At 35.7% G+C, this 24,872-nt stretch overlaps 1 protein-coding gene across 1 annotated transcript in view; it reads right to left on the bottom strand.

Moving 5' to 3' along the window:
* Positions 1 to 8,072: 8,072 nt before the first annotated feature.
* KATNBL1 (katanin regulatory subunit B1 like 1) overlaps positions 8,073 to 24,872 on the bottom strand; it is a 45,078-nt gene continuing 28,278 nt past the window's right edge. Inside the window, exons 2-10 of the mRNA XM_028504250.2 lie at positions 22,483 to 22,613; positions 21,166 to 21,206; positions 18,870 to 19,149; positions 13,934 to 14,052; positions 13,112 to 13,162; positions 12,928 to 13,017; positions 12,490 to 12,579; positions 11,396 to 11,489; positions 8,073 to 9,512 (exon numbers count right to left, since the gene is read on the bottom strand). Of these exons, the coding sequence (XP_028360051.1) occupies positions 9,480 to 9,512; positions 11,396 to 11,489; positions 12,490 to 12,579; positions 12,928 to 13,017; positions 13,112 to 13,162; positions 13,934 to 14,052; positions 18,870 to 19,149; positions 21,166 to 21,206; positions 22,483 to 22,599 (915 nt within the window). The 5' untranslated portion in view covers positions 22,600 to 22,613 and the 3' untranslated portion in view covers positions 8,073 to 9,479. The remainder of the gene's footprint in view (positions 9,513 to 11,395; positions 11,490 to 12,489; positions 12,580 to 12,927; positions 13,018 to 13,111; positions 13,163 to 13,933; positions 14,053 to 18,869; positions 19,150 to 21,165; positions 21,207 to 22,482; positions 22,614 to 24,872) is intronic.

Here is a 24,872-nt window from a genome sequence, read left to right as displayed (position 1 = left end):
TAAGTCAAAGAAAACAAAACTAGACCAGATTAAATCACCAATAACTTATGTGAAGAGTAAAGTTTAATTGCTATTCTTTAATATAAACATTTAAATGGTGCTTTGTGAAAGCAAGTCAGTTATAAAATGTGATCTTAGAGTTGGTGACGACTGGAAAGTTTTGCCTAGTTAGTACTATAAACACACTAATACTCCATAGGGGAATGAACATTCAATAATAGACAGTGGGTCCATTACTAAGAAAATCACCATCCCTTCACTCCACATAAAAATTTAATAATCTTTATGGTTGATTACAGCATAGAATAAAAGGTTGGTTCTAGGTATAATATTTATACTTATATATGTGAATATGTGTATGTGTATTTGTGTGTGTGTGTATGTATAAAATTACTAGCTTTATCTACCTCTGTTGTTACTACTCACCATTTATATTCCCAATTTCTGGCACTAAATTTCCTCCAGGACAGAATGCAGATTACTTTTTAACTAAGAATATAGAAACTAGTCCTGGCTTGTGTGGCTTAGTGGATTGAGCACAGGCCTGCTCAATCCAAAGGCTGATTCCTGGACAGGGCACATGCTTGGGTTGTGGGCCAGGTCCCCAGATGGAGGCATGAGAGAGGAAATGGATGGATGTATCTCTCACACAACGATGTTTCCCTCTTTACCCTCTTTCTAAAATAAGTAAAATCTTTAAAAAAATACAGAAACTAAAAAGCAATTATTTAAGTAGCACAGAAAATTACTTAGAGGCATCAAAATAAATAGATTTGTTGTATAAAATGTTTTAAGAAGTCAGGTTATTAGGAATTGATTTATTTCGACAGGACTGAATCTTAAAAATCATATCTAGTTCTATACTGACTCAATATTTATGTATTGCTTATAGTTATATCAGTTTCATACATAAGAACTGACTACTATTTAGAAAGTTATGTTTGATGGCTACAGGAAATACACCACAGAATAAAAGGTGAAATTTTGTTCCCAAATACGAAGGATCATTTAAATAAATCATGCTTCTTTTCAAAATGCAGAAATTATAGTTTTTCCTTATAAGCCCTCTTTCTAACATTACAAAAAAATAATGATTAGCAATGGTCAAAGAAAACTGAATTATACACAGAACACTTCAAAAGTAATTCACAAATATTTTTTGGCCTCTTCCAATACCCCCAAAGACATTAACAGTAACTGCTCAGAACATATAGCTTTAATAGGCAAACGATTGTTCAGTTACCTTCAAGTTTTTCCAGTGTATGGAAAGTAGGAAGCAATATACTACATATCAGTATATACAGTGTGAATCCATTTGTATTAAAAAATGCGTACACATGAGAGAAAATCTAGGAGAGACACAATAGTTCCTCTAGGTCACTGGTGGCAAACACAAGGCCCGCAGGCCAAATCTGGCCCTCCACCTTGTTTTATCCCACCCAGCACCTTGTTTCTACCTGGCGGCAGCACCGAGCTCCTTGCCCCTAGTTAAGGAGTTGTTACATTTACACAGTCCTAAAATTACATTCAGCCCTTTGAAGGCAATGGTGAGGCTCATGTGGCCCCCGGTTAAAATGAAAGTGACACCCCTGCCTAGGCAGATGAGATTATGGGTATTTAATTTTCTTCCTTTCATTATTCTATTTTCCTAAATAGGTACAAACTATTTTGTGATTTAAAAAAGGAACTTGTACTATTTCACATAATTCTCAACAAGATAAAGGCAGAAGGGAAACATAAACACCAAAGGAATACCCTCAATTCCAAGGAAAAAACATGTATTTTATACATTACATGAAAATATCTTAATTTTTCACTGTATAGATAGTCCTCACTTGCATAAATTTTGTGTGGGATGTAGAAACCATACAATTGAAAAACAAATGTCACAACCTTTAAGAATCAAACACATTTTAGATAAGGTTTTATTTTGTTATAGCATGAACACGTACAAACTAGTTTCCTAAAGCAAAAAAGGTGAGGAAACTGGCTGTATTTAATCTAGAATCACTCATTTTAAACTGCTATGCTATCACAAATTAGCTTTGGATTACCAAATTACTTCCTCATCCAATGTGTGTCTAAAGATGACACACCCTTGCATTTATTCATAAGAAGTAAATGCCTAATTGCCAGGCTTTGTGCTAAATACTGGGGATGTGACAGAACAGAGTCTCTGATCTCAAGAACTATCAATCCAGCTGGGAAGACAGATAAACATTACAAAACACTTAGAAATAGTGTTGAGAGAGCAAGGTTGAGATAAGAACTGTGGCCAGAGACCTCTAACAGCTGAAGAGGCTTCAGAGAGGGCTTGCCAGAGGAATGTGTTTAGGCTGAGACCTGGAGGCTAAGAAAGTGGTAACTGTGTGAATTTTGGGGGCCGAGAGAGTTCAGGCAAAGGAAGTATTTGCAGAGAAAGTGTAATGCTTTCTTGAAACTAAAACAAGTTCATTCTAGCTGGAGCATTGGGAGGGGAGGAGGTGTTGGCAAAAGATTGTAAATCACACTCTTCAGCTTTTCTCTTGAGAGCCCTCAAGTGACACAGTACGATTTGTGCTTTACATACTATTCTGGGGCAGCATGTATGGGGAATAGGTTGTAGGAATGAAGGGCCAATGCCTGGGTCAGGAGGCCGCCGTGATAATGTAGACTAAGATAATGACAGAAAAGGTGGAGAGATGTAGGATAAAATTCATGGGGTGGAGGGGTGCACCAACAGGATTAAAGTGATTTAGAGATGATTCAAAGATGATTCACAGGTTTGTGGCTTGATAATTGCTGATAATAGGACTAGTCAATGAGAAAAGAAAACCAGGTTCCAGCAACAGCAGCCTTTCTGTCCTTGTGTGTGGGGGTGGGGACGGGTAGGGTTGGTGGAGGAAAGTGGAGGTGGAAAATGAGGTCAATTCTGGATATACTTGAATTTAGAATGTCTATAAGATATCCCAATGAATATTTCTAGCAGGCAACTGAACACATAATTTATGAGCTAAGAGTTAGATTTAGGGCAAGAAATAATATCTACACATCCACATATATATATGAGAATTGATATATAGTTCAGTTTTCTCAACCTTTAAAAAAAATCCATGTCCACTTGATGAACCCCCAAATGGCCTCCCTTCCACTCCCAAAATGAAAACAATTAATGTATATGGTAAGGGAAGCAATGGGAATAGACAAGAGGGTTTTTTCAGGGAAATGGCAGTGAGAAAGACAGTAAGACAGAAACTTGAAGAACACCAATGTCTAAGGAACTGGCAGGGGAACCTTCAAAATAAATAAAGTGAGGTGGTTTCTCTCCTTTGATGATTTTTTGTCATCTATTCAAAGTAGCAGAAAAGGAAACCTGGCTGGCTAAAGGGAAAAGATAAGCCTTTCCTAAACCTTTTGTAAGTTTTAGAACCTGCCTAAAACAAAGGTAACATATCAACCTTCATTTCTCCTGCTGTTGAAGCTAAGCTGTAGTTGTACAGTGAGGAACTGGTGAGTGTGTTGCAGGGCTGGTCCAGAGGTGAGGTAGGTCCTTATTCACCTGTTCAACTAATTTTATACAAAGGATTAATGAAGTTTTTTCTTTTACTTCAAAAAAAAAATGACAGTAGAAAAGTAAACAGATATTAACTCAGCTCCTGACTCCTTGAAGGTGAGGTCTAATTCTAGTATAGGTGCCACATTAAAGGGTTGGTTGATAAATGAAATACTGTAATTCTAGAAGCAAATAATTCTGGCAATTGTCCTCCAGGCCACCCACAACACTTATTTCTTACCCTAGAAAATACTTTGGATCAACTTTTTTAAAACATATTTATTTTTTATGCTTTGCAAACAAAAACGGTTTTTAAATTTTATTTTAATCATTGTTCAAGTACAGTTTTCTGCCTTTTACTCCCATTCCAGCCCTCTCACCCATCCCTCCCCACTTCCCTCCCATTACCACCCCACCCCCGTTTTTGTCCATGTGTCCTTTAAATTTATTCCTGTAAACCCTTCCCATTCTCCCCTGAAATTCCCTCTTCTCTCTCCTCTGGTCACTGTTAGCCTGTCCTCTATTTCAGTGTCTTTGATCATATTTTGCTTGTTTCTTTGTTTTGTTGTTTAGGTTCCTGTTAAAGGTGAGATCTTATGGTATTTGTCTTTCACTACCTGGCTTATTTCACTTAGCATAATGCTTTCCAGCTCCATCCATGTTGTTGCAAAGGGTAAGAGCTCCTTCTTTCTTTCTGCTGCATAGAATTCCATTGTGTAAATGTACCATAGTTTTTTGATCCATTCATTTTTTAGCTTTGGTGCAAATCCAGAGTAACAACAAACTTGCCTGGGTCCAGGACATTAAAAGAAAAGAAAAGAAAAGAAAAGAAAAGAAAAGAAAAGAAAAGAAAAGAAAAGAAAAGAAAAACAAACTGTGGTGTAAATCTGTATGAAAATACAGAATACTGCAAAGCATAGAATCAACACTAGTAAAAGTGTATTTAGGGGCTGAATCCTTATTCAGGCTCCTGGCATCTTCCATCTGAAAACTTCATAGTTCAAAAAATAGTAATTTGTGTATCAAAGGAATACTGTTGGGTTGGCCATAAAGTCTGTATGTCTTTTTCCGTAAAATAAAACACACATTTTTTTTTCACTTTCACCAATAGCTTTATTGGTTTGGGTATTTTGAGTATGTTGGCTATCTTCTTCCTGGTATAACACTGATTGTTTTCAATTAATGTCTTGATTTAGATGCTATCAACTGGCCTACCTGACCATGGAGCATCGTTGAGCGAGAAATCTCCAGAACAAAACTTCGCAAACCACTTTTGACACATTTGATCAGTCACAACACCTTCTCCATACAATGCACAAAACTTTGTGTTTCGGTTGCATTTTTACCTTTCTTGAAATAATAAGCATAACATGCCAAAAATGTTATTTTCTTCCATCTTCAATATTAAAATGTCTACATAAAAATTCACCAATTTTGATAAGCTTTTGTTTAGTACACACTGATTATGACAGCTGTCACAATTCAACCTAACCAAATTGTTTTGAATGAAGTTAAAGACAACTAAGCCCTACTAGAGCCATCTTACGGAAATAACCAAACTAACCTTTTGGCCAGCCCAATATATAACAAGTTTTCTTATGAAAAGTACTGGCAGCTGTGGGGCTGCCCTTTCATGAAACTACTGGAACACAGTAACAGTCATTTTGTGTTTTATGATTAATTAGAGCCTATAAAATACTGTGATATCTACAGCTGACCCTTGGACAACATGGGTTGGAACTGTGCAGGCCCACCTATATGCAGATTTTTTTCAATAAATACTGTAAGTGTATTTTTCCTTATGATTTTAGTAACATTCTCTTTCCTCTAGTTTACTTTATTTTAAAAATATAGTATATAATACATATAACATACAAAATATGTGTTAATTGACCACTTATTTTATTGGTAAGGCATTCAGTCAACAATAGACTATTAGTTAATTTTGGGGGTGTCAAAAATTATATGTGAATTTTTCACCCTGGCTGGTATGGCTCAGTGGATTGAGTGCCAACCTGTAAACCAAAGGGTCACCAGTTTGATTCCCGGTCAGGGCACATGCCTGAGTTGTGGGTCAGGTCCCCAGTAGGGAGTGTGCAAGAGGCAACCACGCATTAATGTTTCTCTGTTTCTCTTTCTCCCTTCCTTCCCTCCATCTAAAAATAAATAAATTTAAATATTATGTTAATTTTTTACTGCAAGGGGTGGGGGAGCTAGTATCCCCAAGCCCTGCATTGTTCAATGGTCAACTGTACTGTTTTGCACTTAATTTTTACTGAAGTTTGATTTTAGCACATACTATTAAATCAATAATCTGATCCAGAGAAAATTGACAATATTTGAAATATTAAGTACAGCATTGGAAAATGTACTCAGTATACTGGGTATATGATGTGTAGTATTTGTTTTTATTGTTATAGTTGGTGCTATTGTTGAATCAATCAAGCTATACTACAAATTAGATGCATACAGTGTTCAGGCAGGAACTTTTTATACTATATTCCTGTTACAGAATAAAAAAGGAAGGTGTCACAAAGTTTTATGACAATTTTCACAGCTAGAAGAACTGGAAAGTAAGGGATAAAGAATAACATAGGAATAAATACCTACCAACAAATGTCCAGCAGTACTTTTTCCATCTGAAGTAATCCAGAAAATAAAAGTCTGTATTGAAAGATAAGAAGTAGTGCATTCAAATGGATCACTCCAGTGAGTCAGCTGCTTGTGATTCTATTTTTTTCTCCTTTAAATCAATAAAGGCAACTGACATTACCATCCTGTTCTTAAATAGGAAAAGTGGTAATTGGGAATGACCAACAAAATATTAACTTAAATTTTGTTTTTCATATTCTTTGACTCATTTAAGTAATTAAATAAACATTTAAATATGATTTCTATTATTGTTATTTAATAGCTAATAATTATTAATGTTCTAAGTTTAAGAAAATTACTATTTCAAAGGCCAGAAATATAGCCTTGAACCCACACAACGATTTTTAAGGTTAGAATATGACATGTACCAAGTATTTTTAGGGGATGGATAAGGATTTAATTCTTCAGTAGTCCTTAGACTTCAGTGCTGACATTAATGATTCCAACAAGTAGATAGAGATAATTATATCCAAATTCTCACACCTCAGGACTCATGTAAATAATCTCTGTCAATTACCTTTGAAATTACAGCCAAAAGATTAATTTTAAAAACCATCTGATACTGTTTGCTTCCTAACTTTAACCCTTATTCTGATCATGATCACTTATGGCAATATCCATTCCCTTTATTCTCAGTAGAAACAAATTACTTGATTATAACCCTCTATCATCAATAAACTACCCGTCCCAAGACTTGGAAAGTTAGCAATGTTTAGTATAGAAAATCTAAGAGGGCAGAAGAGGTAGTAAGGCATAGAGACACTGGGTAGTCCCTCAGTCTGTATACTGCTCAGCAGCACAGCGATGACAGACAGCAATTGTCCTAATCTAGGTCAATAACAGCCGACATACTTTGTAAACACTTTCTTTGGCTCTTTCTGGAGATCATCACTGTTCTGATTAAATACCATGCTAAGATCTTAGTAGCAACAAACTGTTCAACAATATTTACTTATCTAACATTTTTTATGCAAAAATCTTAAAATCACCTAATACTAATCATAATTCAGTCACTGAGGGAAGTAGGTACTAAGGCAAACTGCAAAGGCCAAGTACAGAAATTAGATGTGCTACTGAACGATCTTTATGAGCTAAAAACTGCTGGTTTACATATAGTTCCAGGTAAATAAAATGGATTATCTACTCTCCTTCAACAAACCCAAGGTTAGACACAAGAATTCAGTATTAACAGGATAGTACACTTTCTTACTATGTTTCATTTATATATTTGTACTTAATTTTTACTTAAGTGTGATTTATTGAAGTATAAGTTTTAGAAGACACAGTTTAGTCAATGATCTTACCCAGAGAAAACTGTAGTGACACAGTATTTTATATATTATTTTTAATATTGTTACATTGTTTTTTTAACATTAGATTAAAAGTCTATAGTATTACATACACCAATTATTTGAATTATCTTTCTATTTGAGGTGAAGGGTTTATTCTCTAGTTATACACACCATCTTCCTTGTGACCAAAAGCTGAATTTGTGAGTTGAATACTGAAGGTGCAGTCTGTAGCAACAAATAGTTCCGTGGATGTGTGTGAAGTTAACGAACCTATAAAAGGACTGAGATCCTGTCCTTAGCCTCACTAGCACCATGCTCTGAGTTAACTGGTTCAGACTGTTAGATAAAAGTGATAACTAAAGGAACAGGAACAAAGAAAGGTTATATTTCATCATCTTAAGGTTTCAGAGATGACGCAGGCTCCTGATTCAAATTCCCACCTCCTGAAAAACAACTTAAGTAACTCACCTCTCAAATCACAAAAGTGCAACAATCTGAAATTAATCTAAAGATTTCAGAAAACAGTCAATTACTACAACTGATGTTCACTGTAAGAAATACATAGCTACATGAAATATAGCTACACAAAAATAGAATTCAGTAAAAGGTAACATTTTTAATGTATTTTAAAGCAAGAAGGATGCCTGTTTAGGATTCATATCAGTAGTTGCTAATTGAGTAAATGCTAATGTCTTACATTCAAGGGCTTGAAGGACTGCTGCATAAAAATCTTTGCTCAGATCCTTCTCGGGTTCATTGAAGATGAGATAATGTATGAACCAACAGTGATATTTAAATCCCAACCACTTTCAAGACAGGCTAAGACATACAGTTGTAGACATTCCATAAGTGGGTTCATTGACACAAAAAATGGTATTAAAAAAAAAAAAGACCTCATATAGTCTGCTGGCATTTCATACCAACCACTGGAGGAGGTAGCAATATAAAGTGTTGGAATTTAAAATACAAAGTCAGCACTAACTGTAAACATTTCTAAAGCACTGTAATTCTTTAAATCATAATGTAGTGAACAAGAATTAGAATTCATACAAAAACAAATTTCAAAAAAGCAAAAAATATGAATATTTAGTAAATTTACTCAAATGAAGAAAGCTTAAATGATACAGAACAGAAAATATTAGAAATCTATATACAATAGAAAGTAAATATAAATTAGCCAACTCTATGAATACTTACAGCTAAAGCACTCATACAAATATGTATTCACCTTTCTCTTTTATATAGGAATAACACATACATACATGACGATTCTGGCAGAAAAATCAGAGATATTCAAAATATTGTCAAGTTTTACAGATGGTATGGAATAAGTTTTAATAAGAACATTTCCATGAATGGAAACCCCTGATTTAATTCCATAATTTTCATGCCAGAGCATGATTGGTTTTAATTTTTTAAAAACAGATATTGGTATCATACACATTGGCTTATTAATAATTAAGGCATTTTGTATACACAGTATCTCAGTGTGGACAAAAACTTTCAGTATTGATTATTTGCTATGATGTTTTAAACTTTCAGTCTTTTCAACATAAGAAAATAGCTGCACACTTTTGAGTGTTTTCTTATAAAACACAATCTTAAAAAAAGTAATAATGATTGGTCTTTGTGGTTCCTAGTAATAAGTTCTGTCTTATTTTTTCACATAGTATAAAGTATATTCTTATGCAGGATTGCATTAAGATCCAGTAGTTCTTAAACAATGTTATCAAATAACCATATAAATTCCAAATGCAGCAAAGGTGAACAATCTTCATAGTGCACTTTCACCTTACTGAAGTTAAAGCTGCTCTTTTCGAATATTTTTCCACTTCAATGTGAAGTAGATCGTTAGCGTTTCATTAGTGGTTTCATATGTGGATTAAAAAAAAAAAGTTTTAACATCTTCCACAGTTTCATAGTTCTGTGATGAGACTTTTTTGGAAATCAGATAGTCCAAGGGTGTTTTGAGTAACCAAATGCTCTTCAGCAGATGAAGTCTTTCAATGCAACTGTAATAAATAAGCATCTACATCCTTAGAGAATAAAACAAAAACATTTCATTAGCTAGTACAGTACAAACACATATATACAACCTATTTTCTTCTCCCTTTTGTCACTTTATTTGCCTTAGTTTCCCTTTGTAACCTTTTGAAGGTAAAAGATGTGCCATTTCAATTTACCTTTGTTTAGCATGGGGCTGGCACATAGCACGTGCTCAATATATGTTTGCTAAGTGCTGAGTGAATGGTTTAGTTCCTGTGATCAAGAAACTGCCTTCATAGCTAGGCAAGAACATTAAATCATTCACAGCAATTCCTTCAGTTTGATGATAGCCTATCTTTCTGCTTTCTGTTACAATTACAATTACAATTGAGGGTTTATTATTGTAAAAGAGGTTTTATTATAGCTAAAGGAACTTCATAGAACTTTTAAATATTTAATATTGTCTTTATCTTAATCCCATGTTCACAATAAAGCTTCTCTCTTTATAAAAAATTACAACTGAGAGCAAATTTCTAAGGAAACGATAATTTTCCAGTTCCATTACCAAGAACAATGTGAAATGTCATGTATGCTTTAAAAGCACTTCATTGTCATTCAGGTTTTACACTTCATTTTTACCCCCATTACCAAAGAACAACAGAAAAAAAACTTCTGGGAAATTGATTTCTGTCTATAAGATTTTCATCAAGAATTCTACAAAGTAAAATTATACACAGTGGTAACACACATACTTGAAATATCACTTTGCTTCTTTTCTTGAAAAGTATCCAAGAAGATTTTTACAAATAAGTCTATAACATAAGTCCTTTTATTTAGAGTATTATATATATATATTTTTTTTTTTTAAAGATTTTATTTATTTATTTTTAGGGAGGGAAGGAAGGGGGGGAGAGAGAGAGAGAGAGAGGGAGAAACAGAGAGAGAGAGAGAGACATCAATGTGCGGTTGCTGGGGGTTATGGCCTGCAACCCAGGAATGTACCCTGGCTGGGAATCGAACCTGGGACACTTTGGTTCCCAGCCCGCGCTCAATCCACTGAGCTACGCCAGCCAGGGCTGAGTATTATATATTTTTTAAGATTTTATTTATTTATTTTTAGAGAGGGAAGGGAGGGAGATAGAGAGAGAGAGAGAAACATTAGTGTGCGGTTGCTGGGGGTCATGGCCTGCAACCCAGGCATGTGCCCTGACTGGGAATCGAACCTGCGACACTTTTGGTTCGCAACCTGAGCTCAATCCATTGAGCTACGCCAGCCAGGGCTAGAGTATTATATTTTTTAAAATTAAAGAATGCTTTTATGTTTCTGGCTAATGACCATTTATGATACAATATGCTCTGTAAAAGGATGGAAACTTTTAACAATGACTTTTTTCCCCCGCAATTATATGTATTATATATAGCAATGTTTTCTGGAGTTTAAATATTAAAATCCAATGTACCTTTTCCTTTAAGAGACAAGCAAATGAATAAAGACCAATATCAAATCCATACTTCGATTTGAACAGTTTACTTTCCCAAAGAGCATAATGTAGTAAAATATAATATCCCCAAACTGTTTAATTGCATTCCTCATCTTCAGATGCCTTTCTTACCTGGATTTTTAACTTTTTCAAATATCTTTCTTTGACTGGAACTAGACCATTAAACAACCTCTAGGGCATTATTTCTGTGGCTGTATCTGAAACACATTCAATGGCTAATTCTTGTGTTCCCTGCCGAAGTCACATTCATATCCATATAAGCATTTGCAAATATGATACTGACTTTAGACCTCATGAATAATACTGAACTACTTTACCAAAAAATTGAAAGGGTTCATTTACAAATGCATTACACTAACATTATTTCTAAATTTTAATTAAGTTTAAATATTGATTTTAACCTTAAAATTTTAAGCGTAATTACAGATTACCTTAGCAATATTACCAGTATATCCTGGAACCAAAGTAAGATGGTTCTCTTGTTCCCACAATCCACTTAATTGTTGTTTTAAAATCTGAATATTTCTAGGAGAAAAAAAGGAAAATGAGAATGAAATATAATAGTATATGAACTTTCACTGTACATACATTTGATGAAAACAGTTTTAACTTTTTTGAGTATATAGCAGAGAAAACTGTACTATTTGAAGTCAAGTAACTGTTTAAAATTGTACATGCCAATCATAGAAGTTAAAGGTTACTTAGTTGTTAATGCAGGTAAGAAAGCTAGGCATTTGAAGAATTTACAAAGTGGGAAATTTTGAGAGTCTAAAAAGAAAACTATACACTTTAAGGAGACTACTGGGAGATATTTTTTATAGCTTATGATAATCTGTCTCATTTGGTAAACACCTACATGTTTTCACATCAAGGCACTACTCAAATTATGATGATTATGATATAGGTCTTACAACTGTAACCATCCACATTGGATTCTGAGGTTAATGTCTAGGTTGCCAAAGGATACCTCCATTCCTGTGCCTCATTACTTATTCCACTAAAGGCCATCTCTTTTCCTTTCCCTTACTCATTATAAAGAGAGTTAAACCACTGCTGTACTTTTTCCTTCTAAAATGAAGAGAAGAGTTCTGTTAGAAGAAGAGATATGGGGGTGCCCTGGCTGGTGTGGCTCAGTAGATTGAGTGCCGGCCTGCAAACCAGGGGGTTGCTAGCTGGATTCCCCGTTGGGGCATGTGCTTGGGTTGCGGGCTGAGTCCCTGGCTAGGGGCGTGCAAGAGGCAACCACACACTGATGCTTCTCTGCCTCTCTTTCTTCCACCTTTTCTCTAAAAATAAATCAAATCTTTTAAAAAACAGAGAGATATGGGGGATACTGGGCTCTGGAATTCATCTTCTATGTGTAATTTCCACATAGGAACAGTATCCCTATTTAATATTTCTCTGAAAGTGAAGAGAATAAATATTATAAAGTGACGAATAAAATTATTACCTAGTTTAATACAGCTGCTTTTCTGAAGAAAAAAAAAAAGTAGAAGCACGAGGTTATCTTTAAAGGTATACTCACCCATCATTTATAATTTCTGCTTTGGATGATAGTTCTGACCACCATCTTTTTATGACTGCTTGAAGCCAGTTTAAACCAACTATTATATATCTGAAATGACATTTTGTTACAAAATTCATGTGCCTTCATCCAAGAAGCCTTTACAAAAAATGATACCCCTCTACTCAAAACAAATACACAGACATACAATGCTCTTTCCCCTTTCTAAAAATTTATTTCACTACCTTCACAAAACTGTATTTTATATAACTTGTTTATATATGCTTTTATAATTGGTCTTTAATCACTTCCTATTCTTTTCCTAATTGGATTCTAAGCAACTTGAAAGACAAACGATGTATGTCTCATGGAGGTCAATGTACTACTAATGCACATACAGGGCACAAAATCAAGGATGTTGAAAAAGAAAAATGAATTGAGATTCAGATCAGCACTTACTCTTCAAATTTGCTTTTAAGTAGTGACTTTACTAGAGGCAACAAGTCTACACAGCAGCCAAGTGATATATATTGTTTTTCTTCCTGTAAACTAGTATAAAGAAATACTAAGTTATAAAAATGTGAACAGGTCATAATTTGTCCTTTTTTAAAATAATTTATTTTCTGAAAAATATTCTTTTTACCTATTGGTAAGCACAGGAAGGCAATCCACCACCACACCCAGGTCTTCTATCCTGTGGGTACACAAAGAATAGCATTGCTTAGAGCAGGGGTGTCAAATTCATTTTCACCAGGGGCCACAACAGCCTCGAGGTTACCTTCAAAGGGTGAAATAATTTTAGGACTGTATAAATGTAACTACTCCTTAACTGTTAAGGAGTTGAAACTACATTCGGCCCTTTGAAGGTGACCAGGAGGCTGATATGGCCCCCAGTAAAAATGAGTTTGACACCTCTAGCTTAGAGAGCTAATTTCCTCAATTATTTTAATGTGATGACCTTCATACTGCTTCTGAGAAATTCACTCATTCATTAAATAACAAATTACCCAAGTGCCTATGATTAGCCAGATGCTGAGGGTACAGAGTAAACAAAGAGATAGGGGCTTGTATTACAGTATGTGTGTGAGTGTGGGAGGAAAAGGCTGAGATGGACAAAAAACATATAAACAACTAACATTTACAGAACTTGTAGATGGTGCTAGATGTTATGAAGAAAAATAAAACAGAAAAGACAGGGAGTAAAGAAATATATATTTTAAAATCAGGTAGTCAAGGAAGTCCTAAGATAACATTTGAGAAGGTAATGTTTAAAATTCTCCCATACTGGTATCTCTTAGTTTTATGGATAAAATATTTTGGTTACTCTCAGACTGGTGATGAATGTCTCTGTTGAAGCTAAACATAGCAGTTGAAAGTAACAACAAATAACAAAGAACAGGCACTTCTAGATAGCACATTGGAAATTATATTTATTGAACAAAAAGCATAAAAAAATCACACTTACCTCACCAAATAAGCTACAAGTTCACTTATACTTCTCTTTTTCCAGAAAGTTAAAGCCACATTCAATCTCAAATTCCTGCTGAACAAAACTTGTGCCATTGTTTCATGGTCCTGAGAAACCTGAAAGAGAATAATCCAACTTTTTAAAAAGTACATTAAAAAGGGTTCACGGGAACAAACTTAAAGGACACATGGTCATAAACTAAGGGGAGGGTGGTAATGGGAGGGAAGTGAGGAGGGGTAGGAGGTGGGGCTGGATTGGGAGTAAAAAGGAGAAAACTGTATTTGAACAATGATTAAAATAAAATTAAAAAAAAAGTACATTAAAGCATATGAAATAATTTTTCAATTAAGTTATTCTTGTAAGAGGGAGGTGGAAAAGGGTAAAAGGGAGATAAATGATGATGGAAGGAGACTTGAATTTGGGTGATGAATACACAATACAATATACAGATGATGTATTATAGAATTCTACACCTGAAACCTATAATTTTATTAACCAATATAACCACAATAAATTCACTGAAAATTGAAAAAGAAAAAATATACAAAGGTGATTCCTTTTACTGATACACACATAAAAAAATACTGCAGTTAAACATAGTAAATAAATGATCTGAATAAACTTAGCACCCAGGACTTCCAGCCAAGATGGAGGCACAGGTAGATATGTTTCACTTCCTACACAACCAAAAAGATAAAATCAATTTAAAAACAAAATACAACCAGAAGTGCCAGAAAATGAAACTGTTTGGAAGTCTGACAACCAAGGAGTTAAAGAAAAAACATTTATCCAGACTGCTAGGAGCAGTGGAGATGGGCAGCTGGAGCACAGAGGACACAAGGCAAGGCAGCAGCTGGCAGACTGGGTGATCCCACATTTGCATGCAGTTAAATCGGGAGGAACAACTGGGGAGTGAGACAGATCTCGTGACCCAGGGTTCCAGAACAGGAAAAGAAAGCCTCAGAACCTCTGGCTGTAAAAGTCTGTGGGAGGTGCTGCAGCAGGAAAAACTAAATCTCACAGGAGAGTCTGTTGGAGTGGCCCATGAGGTCCTAGAACATACTCAAGCTCACCCACCTGGGAATCAGCACCAGGGCAGCAACAGAAAGGGGCAACTTGCTTGTGAGAAGTGGGGGAAGTGACTAAAAGCAAGGTGAGAGAGGAGCAAGTGCCATTGTTCCTTCTCTGACCCCTCTCCCCACATACAGCTCCACAATGTTGCCCCGCCTTGGTGAATACCTAAGGCTCCCCCCTTACAACATAACAGGTGCGACAAGACAAACAAATATGGTCAAAATGAAAGAACAGATCAAAACTCCAGAAAAAGAACTAAGCAATGAAGTGACAGCCAACCTACCAGATGCAGAGTTCAAAACACTGGTAATCAGGATGCTCACAGACATGATTGAGTAGGGCCACAAAATAAAGAAAGCAGTGAAGGCTACACAAAGTGAAATAAAGAAAAATATACAGGGAACCAACAGTGAAGGGAAAGAAATTGGGACTCAAATCAATGATTTGGACCAGAAGGAAGAAATAAACATTGAAGCAGAACAGAATGAAGAAATAAGAATTCAAAAAGAAGAGGAAAGGCTTAGGAACCTCTGGGACAACTTTAAATGTTCCAACGTCCGAATCATAGGCATGCCAGAAGGAGAAGGGGAAGAGCAAGAAATGGAAAACTTATTTGAACAAATAATGAAGGAAAACTTCCCCAGTCTGGCAAAGGAAAAAGACATACAAGTGTAGGAAGCTCAGAGAGTCCCAAACAAGTTGGACCCAAAGAACAATACACCAAGACACATTGTCATTAAGTTGTCCAAGGTTAAAGATAAGGAGAGAATCTTAAAAGCAGCAAGAGAAAAGGAGACAGTTACCTACAAAAGGGTTCCCATAAGACTACCAGCTGATTTCTCAAAAGAAACCTTACAGGCAAGAGGGGGCTGGAAAGAAGTATTTCAAGTCATGAAAGGCAAGGACCTACATCCAAGATTACTCTATCCAGCAAAGCTTTCATTTAGAATGGAAGGGCAGATAAAGTGCTTCCCAGATAAGGTCAAGTTGAAGGAGTTCATCATCACCAAGCTCTTATTATATGACATGTTAAAGGGACTTATCTAAGAAAAAGATAAAAACTATGAACAGTAAAATGACAACAAACTCACAACTATCAACAACTGAATCTAAAAAAAAAAAAAACCCCAAACAAACTAAGCAAACCACTAAAACAGGAACAGAATCACAGAAATGGGAGATCACATGGAGGGTTATCAGTGGGAAGGGGAGGGGTAAGAGGAAGAATGGGGGAAAAGGTACAGGGAATAAGAAGCATAATTGGTATAAGTACAAAATAGACAGGGAGAGGTTAAGAATAGTATAGGAAATGGAGAAGCTGAAGAAGTTGTTTGTACAATTCATGGACGGGGAGGAATGCTGGAGGGAATGGGGGTACTGGGTGGAGGGGATAAAGGGGAGGAAAAAATTGGGACAACAGTAATGCCATAATCAATAAAATATACTTTAAAAAATTAGGACTTATTTTTTATCAGTACTTTCTCTTATTTGCTACCATTTTCTTTTTAAATATCAGTTATTTATAAAAATAAATTCTTGTTAGCTCATCTATAAACCTAGGATTCAATTTAAAATATGGATTAAAGGGAAAGGTAAACTATAGACAAGTCATTATCTACTTAATAGTGCATAGAAGGGAACTATAAAAATTCAATTCTGTGACAAGTATTTAAATTAACTCATTTATTCATGTTTATTCATAATAAAGTGACACATTCCTGTTGTAAAAAGCTTACAATTAACAATACTCACACCTTTGATAACCTTATATCCTCAAAACCTCATATCCTATCATAACCTCATTGGCTACGATATTTGCCACTGTGAAAAGCGAGAAAAAAAATAATGCAGACCTGCATAAAAGTAAAAGTTAATACCTGCCCACAAAAACATCTATTATCACTTCTAAGAAGTAATCACAGTTTGCATTTCAATTAGTGCCCTCTTTTTACTTTGCTCTCTGATTTTGATTACTTTTCAGAAAACCTCCTTAGCCTCACATTTAATGACGTTTGATTACTCTTTTGTTGTTTCACACGCTTTTTCCTGATTGATGAGTGCCTGCTTTAAAACCCGGCAAAGGAAAAAGACATACAAGTGCAGGAAGCACTGGGATGGAACCGGCAATGTTTAGGTTCGCAAGCTGATGCTCCACCTGCTGAGCTACACCAGCCAGGGAAAGGTATGTAGTTTCTGTTATTAACTGATTAGTGTTGGACTTGTCTATGACTATATGAAAGTAGGAAAAGTGTCTGTTTTTTACCCTCCAATCTATTGCCTCAGAGCCAGCAGAGTGCATTACACACTAGAGAACCCTTAATAAATATTTGTGAATGAATTTAGTATGACAGTGATTCTCTTTAACACTAAATTTAGTTACCATACTATTCCCCAGGGCCCATGATAATTCAATATTAAACCAAATTCTCCTTCCTGCCTCCTTTCTCACACACTTCCTTTACTTCTCCTAGCATTGCTAACTCTATTACTCCAGAATGTAATTTTTGTAAGAACATTTTCACTAGCAAAAAGAATCTTTTTTTGCATCAGTCATGATTTTAGTTAATAACACTGCATTTTCTTTCTTTCACCTTATTTTTTTTTAAAGATTTTATTTATTTATTTGTTTTTTTAGAGAGGGAAGGGAGGGAGATGAGAGAGAGAGAGAGAGAGAGAGAGAGAGAGAGAGAGAGACATCAATGTGTGGTTGCTGGGGGTTATGGCCTGCAACCCAGGCATGTACCCTGGCTGGGAATCGAACCTGGGACACTTTGGTTCCCAGCCCGCGCTTAATCCACTGAGCTATGCCAGCCAGGGCTTATTATTTTCTTGTAATTATTATACTAAATATGATGCTCATCTTCATTCACCCATACATACTTATGACCATTTTAATTTAAAAAACTTTTTGTTTGAATGACACAAAAAATACTTTTTAAACTGTTATGCCAGACAAAAACAATACTAAGTTTACCAAATCATAGTTAAAGAAATTAATGTACTTTCAAGCAATGTAATGTTATATTTCTATTAAAAATTGTAGAAATCATTTAATCACATGGAAAAATACCTAAATTTATTAAGCATCAAGGTATCAAATAATATGTAAGTATGAAGAGAAAGATACATTGAAAATTTAATACTGTTATCTCCAAATGTTGAGATTATGGATCATTTTTTTTCTTCGGGTTTATTTCTACAACATATACAATAAATATGTAATAATTATTATAAATTCATGTATTTACAAATTTTATCAATCTTTGAAATGACCATTTTTATAAAAATGACATTTTTGAGGTATAATTTATACACCACAAAACTCATCCATTATAAGTATGTAATTCAATGATTTTTAACCAATTTATTGTTGTGTGACCATCATAACAACCCAGTTTTGGAATGTTTTTATCATCCCCTCAAAATTCCGTTGTGCCTATTCAAACACCTAATTTTTCGTTAGCCAGAAGAGCAGCATAAGTCAGTAGGTTTGCCAAAACAAAGCTTTCTACTAGGTGACTTTGAGAGCCCAGCAAAATGTGCTTGGATAAACTGGCTTTGGTGGTCCATTTTTAGGGCAAGATTTCTTTTTCCTCCCTTTAAATCTCTGCTGGCTAATTTGTCATTCTGGATATTTATAGCAGCTTGTCAATCATTTCAAGCCACCTCATGTATTACTAACTTAGAGAAATGGAATAAACTACTGATTCAAGTTTGGTTAATCAGGAAAACTGTCCGGGAATTACAATCATTCAAATAAATCTGAATTCAATGAATGGCAAATTATGCTGCTTGCAGAATATGACAAAGAAAAAGACTCAATAGTATAACAAGAATAAGGTTAAGTTTATAAACCTACCTCAGAAAAAAAACTACTGTATTTTGATGATGGGCTTTCTGTCTGTGAAGAACCAGAATCACTGGAGTTAAGCAAATATGTTCGACTATCATGGTGTAATTTTTCAGGCAGGTGGCCTGCACAAGCCAGTTCATTTTCTTTATTTGCCATGTCACAGCCCCCACTTCTAGGGGACTGTTTCTTTTTATAACAAGGATTTGGAAAAGGATGACGAACTTTCTTTCTGTGGTAGATCACCTTACGTAGTTTATCTGTGCTTTTCACAGCTTGTCCAACTGTTCTGTAAAAATGAAAAAAAGGAGCACGTGAAAACCTTTAAATGTTTTTAAACAGAAAGGTTTAAGAGGTCACATTCTGTGATCACAATCCAGTAAAATGAAAATTAAAAATCTTAAATTTTAGATCCAAGAGGTTAATTTACAAACCATCTGAAAAGCAATGAAAAAGATGATACTTTATATCAAATGAAAATGAAAAGCGGCATAATAACTAGATGCCTTTAAAATGAATATTACAGGCCATTCTGGGAGTAAAAAAGTTGTAACAATTTCTAGTCATCTCAACTTTTTGTAACAATTATACATGTTTGAATATATTAAAATTTTGATTAAGTATATTTAATTCCACTTGAATAAGAAACCACAATCAAGCACATCTCATGGTTGAGTATAGTGGTTCTCAAGTGTTTTGGCCTCAGGATGCTTTGTACTTTTTAAACATTCTTGAGGTCTCCTGAATTTACAGTCCTCTGGACAACATATATATAGAAAGATGCTCAACTTCACTAGCTCTTAGGAAAATGCAAATCAAAATTAAAATGAGACACCACCTCACACCTGTTTGAATGGCTATTAATAAAACAAGGAATAACAAGTGTTAGAGAGGTTGTAGAGAAAAAAGGAACCCTCATTCACTGCTGGTGGAAACGTAAACTAATATAGCTACTATGAAAAACAGTATGGAGGTTCCCCAAAAAGTTAAGAATAGAGTTACCATATGATCTAGCAACTCCTCTTCTGGGTATCTACGCAAAAAATCTGATTTACTCATAAAGATATATGTACTCCCATGTTCACTGCAGCATTATTCACGGTGGCCAAGACATGGAAACAACCAAAGTGTCCTTTGATAGGTGACTGGATAAAGAAGATATTGTATGTACATACTATGGAATACTACTCAGCCATGAGAAAAGATGAAATACTGCCACTGGTGACAACATGGATGGAATCTTGAGAATATCATGCTATATGAAATAAGTAAGATGGAAAAAGTCAAGAACCATATGAATTTACTCACATGGGATATAAAAACTGAATACAACAAGTGGACAAATAAGACAAACAAACAAAAAACCCTCACACACATAGATAACAGTATGGTTGTTACCAGAGGAAAAGAGGGATGGGACAAAAGGGTAAATGGAGTCAGTTATATGGTGATGGAAGAAGACTAGACTTTGCATAGTAGCACATACTGTAATATACAGATAATGCATTATATAATTTTATACACTTGAAACCTATATAATTTTATTAACCAATGTCATGCCAATACATTTAAAAAATTTTTTTAAATTCTTGAAGTCTCAAAAGAATTTTTTAATGTGGGTAATAATTATTGATATTTTACTATATTAGGAACTAATACTGAGAAAATTTGCTAATTCATTTAGCACAAAATATTTACCAAAAAAAAAAACCCCTATATATACACATACTGAGAAGAATGGCACTTTTACATCTTTGCAAATTTCTAATATCTGCTTTAACAGAGGACAGCTGGCTTCTCATTATCTGCTTCTCCATTTGATTTATTGTGATATCAAATGTAGCCCCTGGAAAATTCTACTGTATACTTGTAAAAGAATAAAAATGAGAAAGGTAAATAACGTCTCAGTATTGATATGAATATAATGACCTCAAAAACTCCCTGAAAGGGCTGTAGGGACCCTCAGCGTCCTCAGATCACCAGTGGTTTAGGAGAAAGTTCAGCAGATCGGAGAATGAATGACATTTTTACCACTTTCTGGGTGTACAACTCTGAACAAATCACTAAACTTCTCTGATCTTTAGATTTCCTCATCAATTGTTAGTGGGTAATAATACCTACCCAGTAGGACTATTTTAAGTATTAGAGATAATACTGATATGTTTAGCACAGTGCCTACCACGAAGGAACTGTTTGCCAATCAGTTAATTATTATAATAAAAGAGAATACTTATTTTTTCCTATTTTTACTCTTATCAAGCTTTCAGTATTTGCTGGTTCACACAAACTTTTAAGATGCTCTTACCTATTTATGTAAGCAGCCAACTGTTTTGGAGATTTCTTAACCTGAAAAATTAAAATGAACAGTTGCAGTATGTTTACATTTTTAAATAAAGCTATGTAAATTTTGTGACTGATATTAACAAATCTGAAATTCAACAGTTACATTCTCCTGTTCTAAGGCTTTATCTCAATCATTAGTTACAACATTGTATATACTTGTTTTTGATATATCCATCTCCCTATTTTATATGCCACTCGTCACATATTATACTTATAGGGTGCTCAGTAAGTTGAATTTTAATATGGTTTAAAAGAAATTACATCAGTGCTGATGTGCCTTTCAATGGTGAACAAAAAGTACCTCTATGATTCCTCTTTAATATTAAACTAAAATACTAAAATTATATCCTATCAAAATAGTATACTGCCCAAAAACTTTTTAGAGCTTTCAGAATATAAACATTTCAGAACATAAACATATTTCATTAATTGTATTTAATTCTGTCAAGGTAAACCAGAACTCCCATTGTTCAAATAATTTAAACAGAACTATCCAGAGCCCTAATAGTTTAAACTGTCTGTGATGAAATGAAACACTGTGTTTCCCAAAATTCATATGTTGAAATCCATGCCCTGGCTGGTGTGGCTCAGTGGACTGAGTGCCAGCCTGTGAACCTAAAGGTTGGTCGCCAGTTTGATTCCTGGTCAGGGCACATGCCTGTGTTGTGGGCCAGGTCCCCAGTTAGAAGCATGTGAGAGGAAACTGAGCAATGTTTCTCTAGTATGTTGATGTTTTTCTCCCTTTCTTTCTCCTTCCCTCCCCCTCCCCCTAAAGATAAATGAAAGAAAGAAAGAAAGAAAAAGAAAGAAGGAAGGAAGGAAGGAAGGAAGGAAGGAAGGAAGGAGGAAGGGAAAGGAAGGGGAGGAAAGGGGAGGGGAGGGAAAAGGAAGGGAGGGAAGGGAAGAAATTGTAACCTCCAAAGTGATGGTATTAGCAGGTAGGGCTTTTGGGAGGTGGCTGGGTCATGAGGGTAGACCTTCATGAATGAGATTGTTGCTCTTCTTATAAAAGAGACTCCAGAGAGCTCTCTTATCCCATTCACCATGTGAAGACAAAGTCAGAAGACAGTCATCTATGAACTAGCAACTGGTCCCTTACCAGATATCAAATCTGCCTAACCCTTGACCCTGAACTTTCCCCACTCCAGAACTGTGAGAAATAAATTTCTCATAGGCTTCTTTGAAAGCACCCAATTTATGGAATTCTGTAATGGTATTCTTTACCTGACCAGACTAATATACATACTGTCTTACCTGTTAGTAGAAACCACGGACTTACCTCCTTCATGTTCTTGTTAGTGAAATTAGAGATCCTTTTTCTAGGAAGATCAACGGAATGATCCTCAATATTATTACAAAAGTTCCGTTTTTTAACATTGTGGGTTTCAGATGCCATAATCTCTTAAATACCTAGACAACAAAATAAAATAATAAATGGAAAATATAAAAAGCAAAAGAGCCTGATCATTTCCTTAATACACATCTAGAAAGATAACAGCTCCATACTATGTAAAAGAGGCTTATGAGTAAAGCAGAGAATACAGTTTCCTAACTACACATTTTTAAAAACCCTAAGCACAGAGGAAGCACAGGTAGGGCATTTTAGGAAATTAAGGCTCATTCTGTTCTCATTCTTCTTCATTGCAACTTATAAAAATAATATGATATGCATTTTGGGCTAATGCAAAACGTCAATCTTCCCATTCTCCATGACAGTAGCCTTATATTAAATTTCAATTTATAGGTCATAAAATCAGGTCTATATGTACAGTAGTGATATTTATGGCATCCAAATGTACACAAGCCTACAATTTCAGAACCAAATCACATATACCACCACAAGCTGTCAGAGGAACCAAAACCAAACTACATATATCTGACTTGTTTTAGGCCTAACGCTTACATTTTTCTTTCATTCTTACAACTAGCTTTCCAAAGCTTTCCTCTACCTTTGAAAAAAATAACCCACTCTTGCATCCCTCCAATTATATCTGATCCATGAATAGCCCCTCCACCTGTACCCCTAATTAAGAAACCTCTCGAAGGAGGCCTTTTAAAAAGTAAGTAACTAAAGGACTTCTGCCAAGATGGAGGCATAGGTAGATACACTGTGCCTCCTCACACAACCAAAAGGACAACAACAAATTTAAAAACAAAAAAACCGACAAAGGCTACCGACTTCCGGCAAGATGGAGGAATAGGTGGTCGCACCGTACCTCCTCGTACAACCAAGATTAGAAAACCAATAATTTACAACAAAAATTTACTATCAGAATAACACCCAGATCCGGCAGAGGATTTATCTGAATGGAAGTCGGGCAGCCAAGAAGTTGAAGTAGACGCGTTCATCCGGACTGGTAGGAGAAGACAAGCCGGGCGGGCGCGGGGCTGGCTCGGGTCGGCGGCGAGTGGAGGTCGGGGGAAGGTTTGGCGCGAAATCAGCGCAAAAGCCATCGGGGGCGCAAGAAGGCAGCGGTGATCCCTGAGTACGCAGGCTGCGGCTGGCAGACCCAAAGGGGTAGCGATTGTGGACCAGGGCAGAACTCGTGGCCCGGAAGCCCAGACAAGGGTCTGAGTCCAGGGGAACAGAACTACCGCCATTGTTTTCTCCCGCCCTGCTCCCGCTCCCGCCCCGCCCCCACACATAACGTCACAATCTAGCGACCGGGGTGCCCTGCCCTGGTGAGCACCTAAGGCTCCGCGCCCCACCGTAACCAGAGCAACCAGACCGGAAAGAAAAAAAAAAAAAGGAGAGACAGGGGGAAAAAAAACCATGTTTTCAACAGAGCAAATCAGTCCCCTAGGACTCATCCTTTTGAGCGACCAAGAATTAGCCAATCTATCAGATGCGCAGTTCAAAACACTGGTGATCAGAAAGCTCACGGAACTGGTGGATTTTGGACGAAATTTAGATGAAAGAATGCAGAGTACCATAAAACAAATGCAGGAAGACATACGGAGGAGAGCCAATAGTGAAAGGAAGGAATATGAGTCTCAAAACAATACAGTGGACCAGAAGGAAGATAGAATCAACCAAGCAGGAAAGCATGATGAAATAAGAATTCAAAAAATTGAGGAAAAGATTAAGAGCATCCAAGACACCTTTAAACGTTCCAATATCCGAATTATAGGGGTATCAGAATCGGAAGGGGAAAAGCAACAGATTGAGCACGTATTTGAACAAATAATAAAGGAGAACTTCCCCAATCTGGCAAAGGGAACAGTCTTCCAAGAAATCCAAGAAGCTCAGAGAGCCCCAAAGAAGTTGGACCCAAGAAGAAACACACCAAGGCACATCATAATTACATTAGCCAAGGTAAAAATGAAGGAGAGAATCCTAGAAGCAGCAAGAGGTAAGGGGACAGTAACCTACAAAGGAGTTCCCATCAGACTGTCAGCTGATTTCTCCAAAGAGACCTTACAGGCAAGAAGGGGCTGGAAAGAAATATTCCAAGTCATGAAAGACAAGGACCTACATCCCAGATTGCTCTATCCAGCAAAGCTCTCATTTAGAATGGAAGGGCAGATAAAGTGCTTCTCAGATAAGGTCAAGTTAAAGGAGTTCATCATCACCAAGCCCTTATTTTATGAAATGCTAAAGGGACTTATCTAAGAAAAGAAGATAAAGAAAAGACATGTATAGTAAAAGGACAGCAAACTCACAAATAT

Source organism: Phyllostomus discolor, chromosome 1, assembly GCF_004126475.2.
Source record: "Phyllostomus discolor isolate MPI-MPIP mPhyDis1 chromosome 1, mPhyDis1.pri.v3, whole genome shotgun sequence".
NCBI lineage: Eukaryota > Metazoa > Chordata > Mammalia > Chiroptera > Phyllostomidae > Phyllostomus > Phyllostomus discolor.
Note: the sequence above shows the minus strand (reverse complement) of the source record. Positions and strands in the feature narration are given on the sequence as shown.